Source organism: Dysidea avara, chromosome 4, assembly GCF_963678975.1.
Source record: "Dysidea avara chromosome 4, odDysAvar1.4, whole genome shotgun sequence".
In the NCBI taxonomy this organism is placed as follows: domain Eukaryota; kingdom Metazoa; phylum Porifera; class Demospongiae; order Dictyoceratida; family Dysideidae; genus Dysidea; species Dysidea avara.
Genome location: NC_089275.1, coordinates 8,028,788 through 8,041,698, shown reverse-complemented (window position 1 = coordinate 8,041,698; position 12,911 = coordinate 8,028,788). Strand labels below are relative to the sequence as shown.

The window sequence follows — 12,911 nt, the reverse complement described above, 5'->3', positions numbered from 1 at the left end:
AAAAGCCCTTTGGAAACCTATTTTTTTGGACCTTGACAACTGCGAAAAAACTATTTGTTTACATGGAAACAATCAAGTTTAAAGGCTGGATCTAGTATTAGACCAGTACAAAGCCTGCAGCTGCAACATGATGGCCCATTAAAATGCTACATGAAACAAATTGTTTTCTTAGCCTGGCAGTAAACAAAATGACTGAAAATGCTATTTTCAAGGGGTTTTATTGAAGTTTTGCATTTCCAATGCACCTCGCAATGCACACAGTTCTGTAGTAGCTATCATGTACAAGGATCATCCTGATGTGTATTGTTTCTTTATCAAAGGTGTATAACCAAAGTTATCGAATGATGAATGGTTACCGGTGGACATAAAATCATTGGAATATCAGAGTATATACTAAACAACAAGGTATCTCTACAATACTATTTAGATTTGATCAACATTGCAAGGATAACTGCTTGATTTAATTATGCATATACAGAAGGATTTCAATAATTTTATGTCCACCTGTAACCAATTAAAACTTCATCATTCAATAACTTTTGTTATACACCTTCGATAAAGAAACGATACACATCAGGATGATCCTTGTACATGATACTACAAAACTGTGTGCATTGGAAATGCAAAACTTTAATAAAACGATTTTCAAGAACTAACTGTGATTCATGAGTTATTATTAAAACTGATCATGTTGCTTGGATGGCTCAGTTCACCGCTTATGTTATATAAAGATTCTTGCAAGGTTATTTGCAAGATTAGTAAGCAAGTTTTTTTCATTTTTTAGGAGGACATACATCTGACCCCCTCTCCAAAATTTCCATGCACCGACTACCTACAGAGGGATCATTCTCTATAGGGTTAGGGCAAAAGTTGCTAGTATAGCCATTTTAAAGCATATTTTTGTGCTGTTAGTTTGCAAGCCATTATCAAGCTTTTTAATTTCTAAAAGTCCTCAGTGAGGGTTGGTACCCAGACACCCCTGAAATCAGTCTACTTTGTACTCAGTCCGGCTATACAACAAACAAAGCATCTATGCTATGAGCCCCCGTATACGTGGGAGGGTAAACCGTAGAACCACTAACTCATTCATGCTGTAGTTATATGTATCAAGAGTTCATAATAATGTATGGGGAAGAATGTCTATCTACCAGTATGGCCCACTGCCAGAGTTCACTTTGACTAGTCATATGTACACCTCTAGTCTGATTCTACTGATGACAAAGAACTGTTGATAGGTGATGATTGGTGATAAGGTCAAGCCTTTCTTCTAAGCCATGGTGTTACTTACTGCAGTGTGTTATGCTGAATGTACTCCAGTTAGACACTCTCCCCCACACTAATACTATGAACTCTTGGTTATATTTTGGAGCATCTCTGATCCTTTGGAAATTTGTAATGTTAAACAATATAGCTACTGTGTACTTTACAGTTGCTGAAAAGACAAGCAGAAAATGAAACAGAAGTAATAATGTAGAAGGAAAACCTATGCGTGGAGCTCAGTGGATCAAGCATAGAATTTCTGGTAGCAGGGGTCTGGAGGCACAGCCCCAGATGCTGCCGGGTTGGCCATGAGAAGGTTTAAAATCTGCAGAATTAATGTTTTAGTTGCAAAATGCATGGACACAAGTATCAAGTTTGTAACTAGAATGGTCCACTATAATTAGCTATGTGCTATATATAATTATGCCAGAGTGGTCTTTTATGAGCACCATAAAGGATTTATTGTTTATACATTTCATTGTTTTTGCTTAAAATGAAATTACACCTGTAGCCTCCTACACTGTTAAAATTCAGGAGTAATCATAACACTTTATGCGGATACCACCACAGTTTAACAGTGTAGATACCTAGTAGCACATATAGTAGACATTATAGAGACTTTTTCATATCAGTGACGTACATAGCCAGAAATTCCTGATCGGTGGGTGGGTATACACAATGCCCTGTATGCACATAAAAAATGCTTCCATTAATGAGAGACATTATCAATGAAAATCATATAAAGTGTATGCGGCACATACACGTGATGTACAGCTGGCTAGTATGCTTATAGTGCTGAACAGAATGATGCTGCATGCAAATAATAAACTATACGTACATATAGCTGTGTTTTATATACCGGCATAGTATCCTGTATCCAATCCAACATTGCTTGTGGTATAGCTAGCTAGCAGAAAATCACACACTAGCTATAGCTAAAAAAGTTATGAATTTCACTACTAATTTCTGCCACAGTGCTCATGATTTTTGTGTAGTGACATTCACTACTTTTGTAGTGACCTTCACTACTCTTTGGTAGTGACCCTCACTACACTAGTAGTGAACGTCACTGCACTATAGCTAGCTAGTAGTGAACTGACGTCACTAGCTATAGCTACATGGTAGTGATGGTCACTACAAAATCAGGAACATCACTACACAAAAATAGTGAGTGAGTATTGCAGCAGACATTAGTAGTGACTTTCACTATTTTAGTAGTGGCCTTCACTGACTAGTTTGTTTTACTATTAGCTATGCATGACTTCAAGTTGGCCTGCTGCCTGTGTTTCTTAATGTTATAGCTTATTACTGAGACAACCTGAATATGTGACCGAATTTGACAAAACAAGGCTTCCACACACATCCAATTTTCTGACTTCAACCAACTGTAACTTGACTACACAGTAAGCTATTACCTTAAAAGTTTTGTAAAATTCCAGGTCAAAATTTGAAACTAATGTCATGCTCCTACATTGAGTTATGGTGATTCAAAGTCATAAAAGTGGATGTGTGTGGAAGCCTTGTTTTGTCAAATTCGGTCACATATGTACAACTTTTGGCTAAGTTAGGTTGTTTGAAGATTTCTCACTGCTACAGAACTGTGGAAGTTAGCGTTTTGAGCCATTTTCTGCCTAATTCTATTCTTGCAATTAAAGATGTCATTAATTTTACCCAGCAAGTACCCCTATTTTCTAAAGTGAGTGCTAGAGGACTTTTGAATGAAATAGTCAGTGCCTCAATCTCTGAGAATTTTCTATGGTAGAAACTCCAAAGAATGGACAATCAATCCGGACTGATTTTAATTTGTATGTGTTAGCTGTAATTATGTAGCTGTAATTTTAGTTATATAATTGGCGTGTTTATTTTCCTTGCCATGCCCACAGCTGACCCATGTTGGTCAGATATGTGGTTATGCACATGTTGACTGAGGATCCACAATTATCATGTACTTAATTTTCATTTTGTTCATCATAATCATGATGGTGTTGCTGATGTCACTAACTATAGCTACTGGTAGTGATGGTCAGGACAACCGAGAGGATTTAGGGGGCCCAGGACAAATTTAGAATGTGGGACCCTATAACCTGTAATTTTCAATAAAGAAAAACAGACAAAAGGACATTACAAGAACAAGCTTAGCTAAGTAGCTATTAGACTACAGCTCAAGCAAACTAGCTACTAACTGATAAGCTTATTGTTTTAGCATTCAAACCAAGCTGGGGGGGCATACCCTCCAGGAAAATTAAACTCTCTGAAATTGATTATGAAAGCGATTTTACCAGAACAAGGTTAGCTTACTAGCTACTATACTATAACTAAAAGCAAACTAGTTACTAACTGATAAGTGTATTAACAGTTTTAGCATGCACCCCCAGGAAAATTTTGAAAATTAGACTCTGAGATTGAATATGAGAGCAATTTTACAAAAACAAGCTTAGCTACTAGACTACAACTACAAGCTACTAACTGATAAGCTTATCGACAGTTTTAGCATATGCAAAACACGCCAACCTAGGAGGGTTTGGGGGCATGCCCCCAGCTAGGAAATTTTTGAAAATTAGACTCTGAAAATGAACATGAGAGTGATTTTAGAACAACTAAAAGCAAACCGCTAGCTGATAAGCTTATTGACAGTTTTAGCATGCAAATCATGTCAAGCCAGGGGGGTCTGGGGAATGCCTCCAGGAAATTTTTGATTATTAGACTCTACCTTGTAGATCTACTTTCACAGTCAAGTGCGGCTAGCTACTTTTATTAATGCACTCCAGATCAGAGCCATTGTACGCCCACGCACAGAACACGTGTCTATAGGCGGACTCGGACGTCGTTCAATGGTCGTCTTGGTTACAACATCTCAACCGAGATCTCATCACAGGTTAGATCATCATAATCATAATCGTCGCCGTTAACTCAAATAAGGGCTTGTCCGCGTTTCGCCACCTCAGTGACTCGTGAGCATTCGTCACAGCAACAACCTTGACACTATGGCCATGTCCAGTGACAATAGTGGATGCTCAGGTGGATATGATTACAAATTTGCTGATGATCCACCAGATCGTCTTGTTTGTAACATTTGTCACCTTCCCAGTCAAGATCCTTACCTCACTAAATGTTGTGGACATGTTTTCTGTAAGTCTTGTCTGGACTATGTCAAGAAACCCATTGCTGTAAGTAACGTTTGTCCAGTTTGCCGTGAGAAAGAATTTCTGGCTTACGTCAACAAACAAGCTGATCGAGAGATTAGGAGTCTTCATGTGATGTGTACTAACAAGGAGAGAGGTTGTGAGTGGCAGGGTGAACTGAATGACATCAACAATCACCTTGGAAACAGTGATGGTTGTCAGTTTGAGGATGTACAGTGTTCCAATGAGTGTGGGAAGGTGTTACAACAACAATATCTAACCAGTCATGTTGAGACTGAGTGTCCATGTTATAAGGTTGACTGTCGGTACTGTCACATTACAGGAGGAAATCAGTTTATCGAGGGAGAACATAAGAAGCAGTGCCCCAAGCTTCCTTTACCTTGTCCTAACAGTTGTACACTTAGTTGTCCTTATTCATTTCGCAATTGTAAAGGACGTGCACGTACACACCCTTATGCCAAAGGAGTAATTCGATGTATTCCTCGTAAAGACATGGAAGAGCACAAGAAAGAGTGTCCTCTTCAGGAAGTTAAGTGCTCAGTTTGATAGCTAGACAACACTACAGATGTCTCAGTAAAGTATTGACAGTACCACATGTAAACTATACTAGACCATAGAAAGTTATTTGTCCACTTAATATGCTAGGCTTCATTGCTTTTAGTTTGACTTTTTGGCATTTTGCACTTTTTGACATGCACTTTCCTTTGCACCTTCTCTGTTTCAGACTCTGCAAGCCATCTATTTGCACCATCCTATCTTACTGGACACTATCCACATCAGTTCTCAGTACAGCATGGCATTTCTCACTTGTCACACATATGGAACAATTTATTACAAAAAGTGACAGACTGCTTTATTAGAATGTTTGAAAGTCTTTCTATCATGTAACAGAGATAGCTATACTGAGAGATGATTGATGTATACAAATGTCTTTAGTTGTTGATCAGTTACCTATCTAACCAATGAAGTCCCCACAAGTGCTAATTATATTCATATGGCATTATGTGACAGTAAGCCTTTTCTATGTTGCATTTAACATGATTCATTATTGAAGGGAATTTATTAGCTCATACAGTGCACATAATAATTGTCCTCAAGGCAAACTTTTCAATTTTTCGTCAAGTGATCACTGTTTACTGAAAAAAGAAAATTAATCCAAACCTGGCCGACTGCTTTATTAGAGAACTTCAAAATAATTGTTATAGAAATAATCGTACTTAAAATCATTTGCTCTGTATTGCCTTCTTTAGTGTTCAACTACTTACTTATTCAGGTAATGAAATCCTTACAATTGTTAAGTATATTCATACCACTCAATGAGACAGGTATGACATATTTGGTTGTTTAAATGTTTTTCATTATTAAAGCAAATTCATTGGTCCATATGATGTATATAGCACTTTGCTAAGTGTGTATATATACACACAAACATTATGAAGGAGTTAGCTATCAGTTATGTACATTACCAACTTTGTCTGTAGAAGAAGGGACATGATGTTGTGATAAAAAAGAGGAAAATAATGTATTACAAACATGCATATGTGAATGCAAATTTAAGGCAACATGGTGCAGCAGTGAAAAGACTGCTGCTGCTAAATAGCATCAAAAGTTGTCAGCCATCTATTAATATATGATTTAGCATCAGAAAATCAGGAAAATATTGTTGTAGTGTCATCTGGTAATTTCAGTATTTTATAATATTGCTATATAAATACTGAAATTGCCAGATGACACTACAACAATATTTTCCTGATTTTCTGATGCTAAATCATATATTAATAGATGGCTGACAACTTTTGATGCTATTTATAATTACCAGCAGCTGCCTTTTCACTGCTACACTATGTTACCCTAAATTTGCATTCCCATATGTTTGCAATACATTTTTCCTTTTTTAAATCATAAGGTCATGTCCATCCAAACTTGGTAATGATATTAATGAAACATGATCCATGAAGACTGTATTTACATACGCTAATAGAACATTCACTGATGTCACAAAGTTGTTCCATATGAGCACATTTTGGCTCCATTCTCAATTTCAAATGCATCTCACATGCAACTTAGGCGGGTTCATGGGTATTTCCAATGGATTTTCCCCTCACAGTCATTATTTGGTCATGTCAAAGAACTTGCCTTGTTGCATGTGTATTGAACCAGTAGCTATAAGCTATGCACTAAATTTGTCAGTGTTAGGTTGTTTGTATGTAGCTACTTTTAGTATTGCATAGAAATAGGCTGGCACATTTTGGGCAAAGCTGTTGATTGATTTATGAATATCATCTCAGTGGCCGGCAATCGGCAACAGTAACCGTTCTTCCTTGCCAGGGCAGCATACAATATACGAATACACATGCATAGCTAGCTATCAAGTACAAAACTTAACACATGGATACAAAACAAATACATGGACACAAATACAAAACAGAATATCCGAATATACTGCATGGCAAATGCGACAGCTTTACTGAAGGAAAATTAGCTAACTATAGCTGCAGGGCCGCCCACAGGGGGGTTGGGGCATTTTGCCCCGGGTCCCAGCCTGAAAGAAGCCCCAGGAGGCCCCACAAAGGGCCCCTTGAATACCTGTTTAAATGATCGATATACTCTAATAGAGCAGTCAGATCTAAATACTCTAATAGAGCACTCGTGGTATTCTTCAGAGGAGCAGTGTAGCAAGTTTATAGATAAGGAGATATATGGTTGGTGAGGGGTCATTGTCAGCAGGTTGTGACCTTTTTTTTTTTTTTGGTCTTCAACTTACAGCTTGGGTGAAGTTGTGATTCAGAATGGAAACCTCCTTGCCTCTGGGGCTCCACTTTAACTCTTTGCCCTGGGTCCCTTAATTTCTCTGAACGGCCCTGTATAGCTACAAAGATGATTGAAAAACTATTACGCACGTGACTCCTGAAATGATTAGGACGGCCGGGCAGCTAACAATTCTAAGGGAAAATGCCCACGTGCACCATGCTCTACCCTATATCTTTCTGTTAATCTGAATCAGCTGTCAGTAATACACTCTCCGGGCGAATGCCGGCGGCGATTATGCCGGCATAATTTCGGGCATAATAGGTATGTGTGGGAATCAGGAATTATGCTAGCATTTTGAGGTTAGCCGCTAGTATATATAAAGCTTTAGGCCCCTATTTGGTGATTATTAGTTCGAAGTTGCTATTGTTCCGGCAGCCGGAAATATTTTGTCTGTGCTATTGTTCCGGCAGTCCACTAGATTTCTCACTATCAAGCACACTAGTTGTATACTATGCCCCGAGTATTCGACTTTAGGGCACACGTCTAGTAGGTTGCCCAGAGTATTCGACTTTAGGCCGGAACGCGTATAGTAGGTTGCCCCGAGCATTCAACTTTAGGGAATGCGAAAAGTAGTTCTAGTGTTAGGGTTAGGGTCGGGTTCAGCCTTAGTTTCTTCTTCACCTTCAATATATATATTATATAGAAGTTAGCTACTCCACTCGGAGACATATAAGGTAGAAACTAAGGGAGTTGGGTAGCTGGGAACCACGTAGCACAATGCGTAGGACTCTGGGCTCAAGCACTGGAGGTCACGGGTTCGATTCCTGCTCAAGGCATTTTGTGTTTTTCTTTCTTTTTTTTTGGTTTGAGGACCTTTTTTGTCTAAGTTTTAGGATCTTTTTTGTCTAAGTTTTATTTTTATTCACGTGACTGCCGGAACAATAGCAACAGCCTTATTAGTTTCTCATCCACCGCCAGCATCCGTCTCAAGTTACCGCATGGTAAGCCATTATTATTCTGTGCATGCTCAGAAGAACATGTGATACCAAACCGTAATAATTTGTATAACACGATGACGTTTTAATTAACGTTACAGTGTGCCAGGAGTATTGTCGTTTCCTTGGAAAATTACTGCAGTGGATTCTATTTTCGACTGTTTTTCAAGCTGCTAGCTCGATAGAGCACGATTGCAGCTAAAAACCATTGTTAATTTGTGGGAGGAAAGAAGGAGAATTTGGACAAGGTCTGTACATTAGTGTATAAATAATATAATGGCCTAATGGTAATGCCCTCCCGCCCGCATCATAATCAGTAATTAGAGAAACTAATAATCACCAAATAGGGGCCTTAACAGCAGGAAAATCTGCAAATTGCACAATTCCATTAAAAAATCGAGATACTCTAATAGAGCAGTCAAAAACTCTAATAGAGCAGTCACTGAATATCATTTACTTTAATAAAGCAGTCACATTGAAATGAAATACTCTAATACAGCAACCAGCTAAAGAATTCAAGACTATTTGAAGCTTAAACATCAATGAAAATGGTCTGATACAGCAATAAACTGGCATTATAGCCAATTATGGTGGCATGATTTTGGAAATAATGGGCAATTCTCAAAAGCATAATAGGTGATTTTTTTAGCACTGCTCAAAAGCATAATGCTCAATTTTTGGAGCATAATAGCCTCATGCCTATCACTGGTAAGACTGTTAGTGATAAGTGGTGGGTGCTACGGTGAGATATATAGTAACGTGTATACATGGCCGATCACAGTTAGCTAATATGGGTACCAGCTACGTCTACTTTCTGCATACCTGGAAGTTTCTGAAAGCACGTATCTTTTCCTTCCTTTGAATACAGGAAAATCACATCTCCAATGCACAGCGACTGCTGCTGCACTTGTTGTCGTGCAGCAGACATGACTTGTACGCAGTTTGAAAGCAGGCGGTACACTGTTTAAAATTCATTAAATGCAAGTTGTATAACGTTATGCATGGTTGTGCAACGGTGACACACCCATCTTGTACCCTTATTTAACCTCATCAGTGTAGGTCACGTTAAAAGATAAACCACATGGAAATTAGTAGCCACGCCCCATGCATTTTTTAAATGTATGAAAGGCAAAAGCCTGCCAAGTCCCGATCCTAAGATTTTACGCAAAGTACAGTTAATTGAAAACAAGTCAGTGTAGTTCATATAATAAAGAAACATTGTGCATGTGGTTGTGAAGATGTTTGGTCAAACAAAATGTGGTGCAAGAAAAAATTCTGAAACGAAAAACTAGAGGTCATTATAAACTTCATTGATCTTCAGCAATGTGCTCTTTTTCCCACTGTGCTTGCTCCTCGTGTTTTCTACGCAAGGCTGCAACCCTTTCCTGTTTAAATATTGCATAGTCAAAACAGTAAAATGTTACCGTACCTCATGATTGAAGCGCTCCATGATTTCAGCTACCATTTCCTTTAACTCGGCAAGTTGTGTTAAGGTTTCATTAGGAGTATCTCTTAAACTTTTTGCTTGGAACAATGGGAAAAAGTCAGTCTTGCCTTCCCTGATCTACAATAAATACTAGCAACTGACACAAACTTCATATGATGGATTACCTGTTGATGTACAAAGCTCTCTATAGCATTGTGGTCACTAACATCAATCCTCTCCAGGTGCAAGTAAAAGTAAATGTAGTGCCACATGCAGTGCTCATGTTTGACGTGATGGTCAAATCCCTACAGTACAACAAACCTTATACTCATCTACAATGGACACCATAGATTACATACTGTACCTGTGATCTTCTTTCAAAATCATAGCTAGCAATGCTACAAATGAAGCAGCTTCCCTTCTTATCTTCTTCTATGCGCCACTGCATCACAATAATACACTGTAACTCACTGATTTGTAACTATAACCCTCATATTTACCCTTTCATCTCTCAGTTCAGAGAATGTATCCACAATGATACCAAACACAATGTTCAGACCAATAGTGGTCACAATGATGAAGAAGGTTAGATCAAAGAAGACAGTTCTGAGGGCAGCATCTTTAAATGTCATTGGCAAATCAGCAGTCTATATAAATACGCCATATTAAAAAGTTAGGCATGATAAAGGTTTGTGTAGATAATAATTTAACAATTACTCTTCTAGGTTGACTTACCAGTCCCAAGGTGTCCAGTAAACCATATTCCAACACACTGATAAAACATTGAATGAGAGATCGACAAAATCTAACATTATCGCCATCTTCTTCAGGATCTGGTTCATGAAATTCATTGGCCAAAAATGCGAATGTAGCCACACTGTAAATATACATCACTACCAGACCAAGTGCACCAACCCAGAGCAATGAAGTGCCTGCAATTTGTGATTGATATAAATACCAAAAAGCTTGTAACAAATTTACCATTCTTAATAATGGATCTCAACACTCGTTGGAGAATGTCATTATCAATCACAATGTGTAGTAGACAAGCACAATAGAAGTATCCATAAAATGGTAATGACAGTGCTGAACATGCCACAAACATCTACACCACATAAATATACACAACATAACTCATCCATACACATTGTCTTACTATGTGATAAAATGATCTCAATCCCAGTAATGGTTCATCTGAGTAAGATGGATTTCTTCCTTTCCGAAGCCTACACAAACACATATAAGTAACTATTGTACTTTACTGTACACAGATTACATACACGTATCTATGGAAAAAATCTGGCAGGACAAAATTTGATGAGTTGATAAGGAAGTAAGACATAACCATTGCAATACTCATCAGAAGGTGAATACCACCTCCAATATAAAGAGCATAGCCAAAAAACCAATGACTTCTACCATCATCCTCAGGTATAGATGGAGTGAGAGACTTTTCTATTGCACATAGATCACGAGTACAATCATTAGCTGAAAAATTAGCGCTTAATATGTTGTTGTTGTAACAGGAAGTTTCCAAACAATAGTTATGCAGTGCCATTTCATCAGCTGATAATTCTGTTCCTTCATCTGGAGCGTTGTAAGTATACCCACTGGATAGACAACACACATAGTAAATTTAAATTGTGTCAAGGATTAAACCACTTACAATTTGAGGTTAACATCACTCCAAGCAATCACCAACATTATGTTCATCACCAGTGTCCAAAGTATGAGTAAGTAATTTCTCATTTTTCTGTTATAAAATTTATTGTATTAATGGATATATCTGGATAACTTACAGGTTGTATACAAACATGTTAGTGTACCATTTTCCACGTAGAACAGTCTGAAATAAAATATTAAATACAATGTCAACGATAGTATTTAAAATACCAAATGGTGGATTTCTTTCTTTACAGACATCATCCATTCTAGAAAATCTCGAGTTTTGTCCTCAGGGGATTCACGATTTACCTGATATTTTACCTTTTCAATTATTTCTTCTGGAAGTTCATCCTAATGGTCACCATTTATTAAACACATCTTCACATTACTGTGTACACTTACAGCAGGATAAGATCTAAAATGAACTTTGGCCAACACTTTCTGGTCCTCTTTATAGTGATAGAACACCTCTATACTTTTGGACCACTTTTTGCAGTGATTCCAAGCCTCCATAAGATCAGAATGGTGTTTAGATTGCTCAGGATCCTTTGGCTCAACACAGGCTGATTCTGAGTAAAATTAGAGTCATGTCAAGGGTACCAAACCGCAAGTCATAAAATGACTACTACACTATGAGTAATATCAACATTTCCATGCACATATCAATATACTTACCCACATCGCTCAGTGAAATTCCCTCAAAGTCTGCCATGTGTACTAATGCATGGTAGGTCCTAAAAGCTGCTCTTTCTGCATCGTCATCCTTTTCCATATCTTTCTAAATAATCACATATCACAAAGAGTTAAACAATGTTCTAGGCAATTACCAGTTCATAAGTTCTTGTTAAATCATGATTATTACTATTACTAGGCCTGGGGGAATATACAAGTACAATCACCAACCGAACAACCTACACGTACAGTGCATAGCTAGCACAGTGTGTGTGTCTGCATTTCGCACTGCATTGATTGAATCTGCTGGTAGTGTGTTAGGTTATGAGGAGTAACACCAGCCAGATTGGTTTAGAGAGCCTTTTGCTGCTTTAAACCCATTCCTCCAACATAGAAATGAACTGTACAAGATCATGTAAAATTTAAACAAGCAATGCAAGAAGAGCAATTAGGAAGGCAAAGAATGATAGGTTTGTAGCTAAAGCAAGTGAGATTAAACGAGGGAGTTTTGGTGGAGTAGAAGCATGGAGAGGTATTAGAGACCTACAATATGGAAGAAGGGGGTTAACTCCATCTAGAGTAGTGACCATGCATTGATGATGAGAATGAAAATCCGTGTAGTAATTTGGGTCTCTCAGCAGGCTTGTTGGAGAAGACACTTCACATCAGTACTTAACATTTGTAGCGATTTTGATCCTTGTGAGTTGGACTTTGTGGAGCAGAGGCCAGTGTTTGAGAAGACTGCTGCAATTCCATCTAACAAGGGTGTTGCTGCTGCTCTTGCTAAAGTGAAGAATGGGAAAGCTCTGGGTAGCGTAGGAATCTTACCTGAGATGATTTAAGGTGGGAATTAATAATGGTGAGTTTTGTGGTTTGTTAACCAACTTACTGAGAGTTGTGTGGAAGGAAGAGTGGGTCCCACAAGAATGGGTTTGCCATCTTGACCCCCATTCCCAAGAAGGGAAATCTGAAGTGCTGTGATAACTGGAGAGGGATTTC

General features: G+C 38.1%; 1 protein-coding gene across 1 annotated transcript in view; it reads right to left on the bottom strand.

Annotated features, from left to right (window-relative positions):
• Window positions 1-9,346: 9,346 nt before the first annotated feature.
• LOC136253016 (inositol 1,4,5-trisphosphate receptor-like) overlaps window positions 9,347-12,911 on the bottom strand; it is a 38,986-nt gene continuing 35,421 nt past the window's right edge. Inside the window, exons 17-30 of the mRNA XM_066045603.1 lie at window positions 11,916-12,018; window positions 11,643-11,809; window positions 11,469-11,591; window positions 11,375-11,421; window positions 11,242-11,328; window positions 10,856-11,185; window positions 10,732-10,801; window positions 10,557-10,680; window positions 10,311-10,507; window positions 10,076-10,222; window positions 9,940-10,017; window positions 9,761-9,880; window positions 9,579-9,713; window positions 9,347-9,534 (exon numbers count right to left, since the gene is read on the bottom strand). Of these exons, the coding sequence (XP_065901675.1) occupies window positions 9,457-9,534; window positions 9,579-9,713; window positions 9,761-9,880; window positions 9,940-10,017; window positions 10,076-10,222; window positions 10,311-10,507; window positions 10,557-10,680; window positions 10,732-10,801; window positions 10,856-11,185; window positions 11,242-11,328; window positions 11,375-11,421; window positions 11,469-11,591; window positions 11,643-11,809; window positions 11,916-12,018 (1,806 nt within the window). The 3' untranslated portion in view covers window positions 9,347-9,456. The remainder of the gene's footprint in view (window positions 9,535-9,578; window positions 9,714-9,760; window positions 9,881-9,939; window positions 10,018-10,075; window positions 10,223-10,310; window positions 10,508-10,556; window positions 10,681-10,731; window positions 10,802-10,855; window positions 11,186-11,241; window positions 11,329-11,374; window positions 11,422-11,468; window positions 11,592-11,642; window positions 11,810-11,915; window positions 12,019-12,911) is intronic.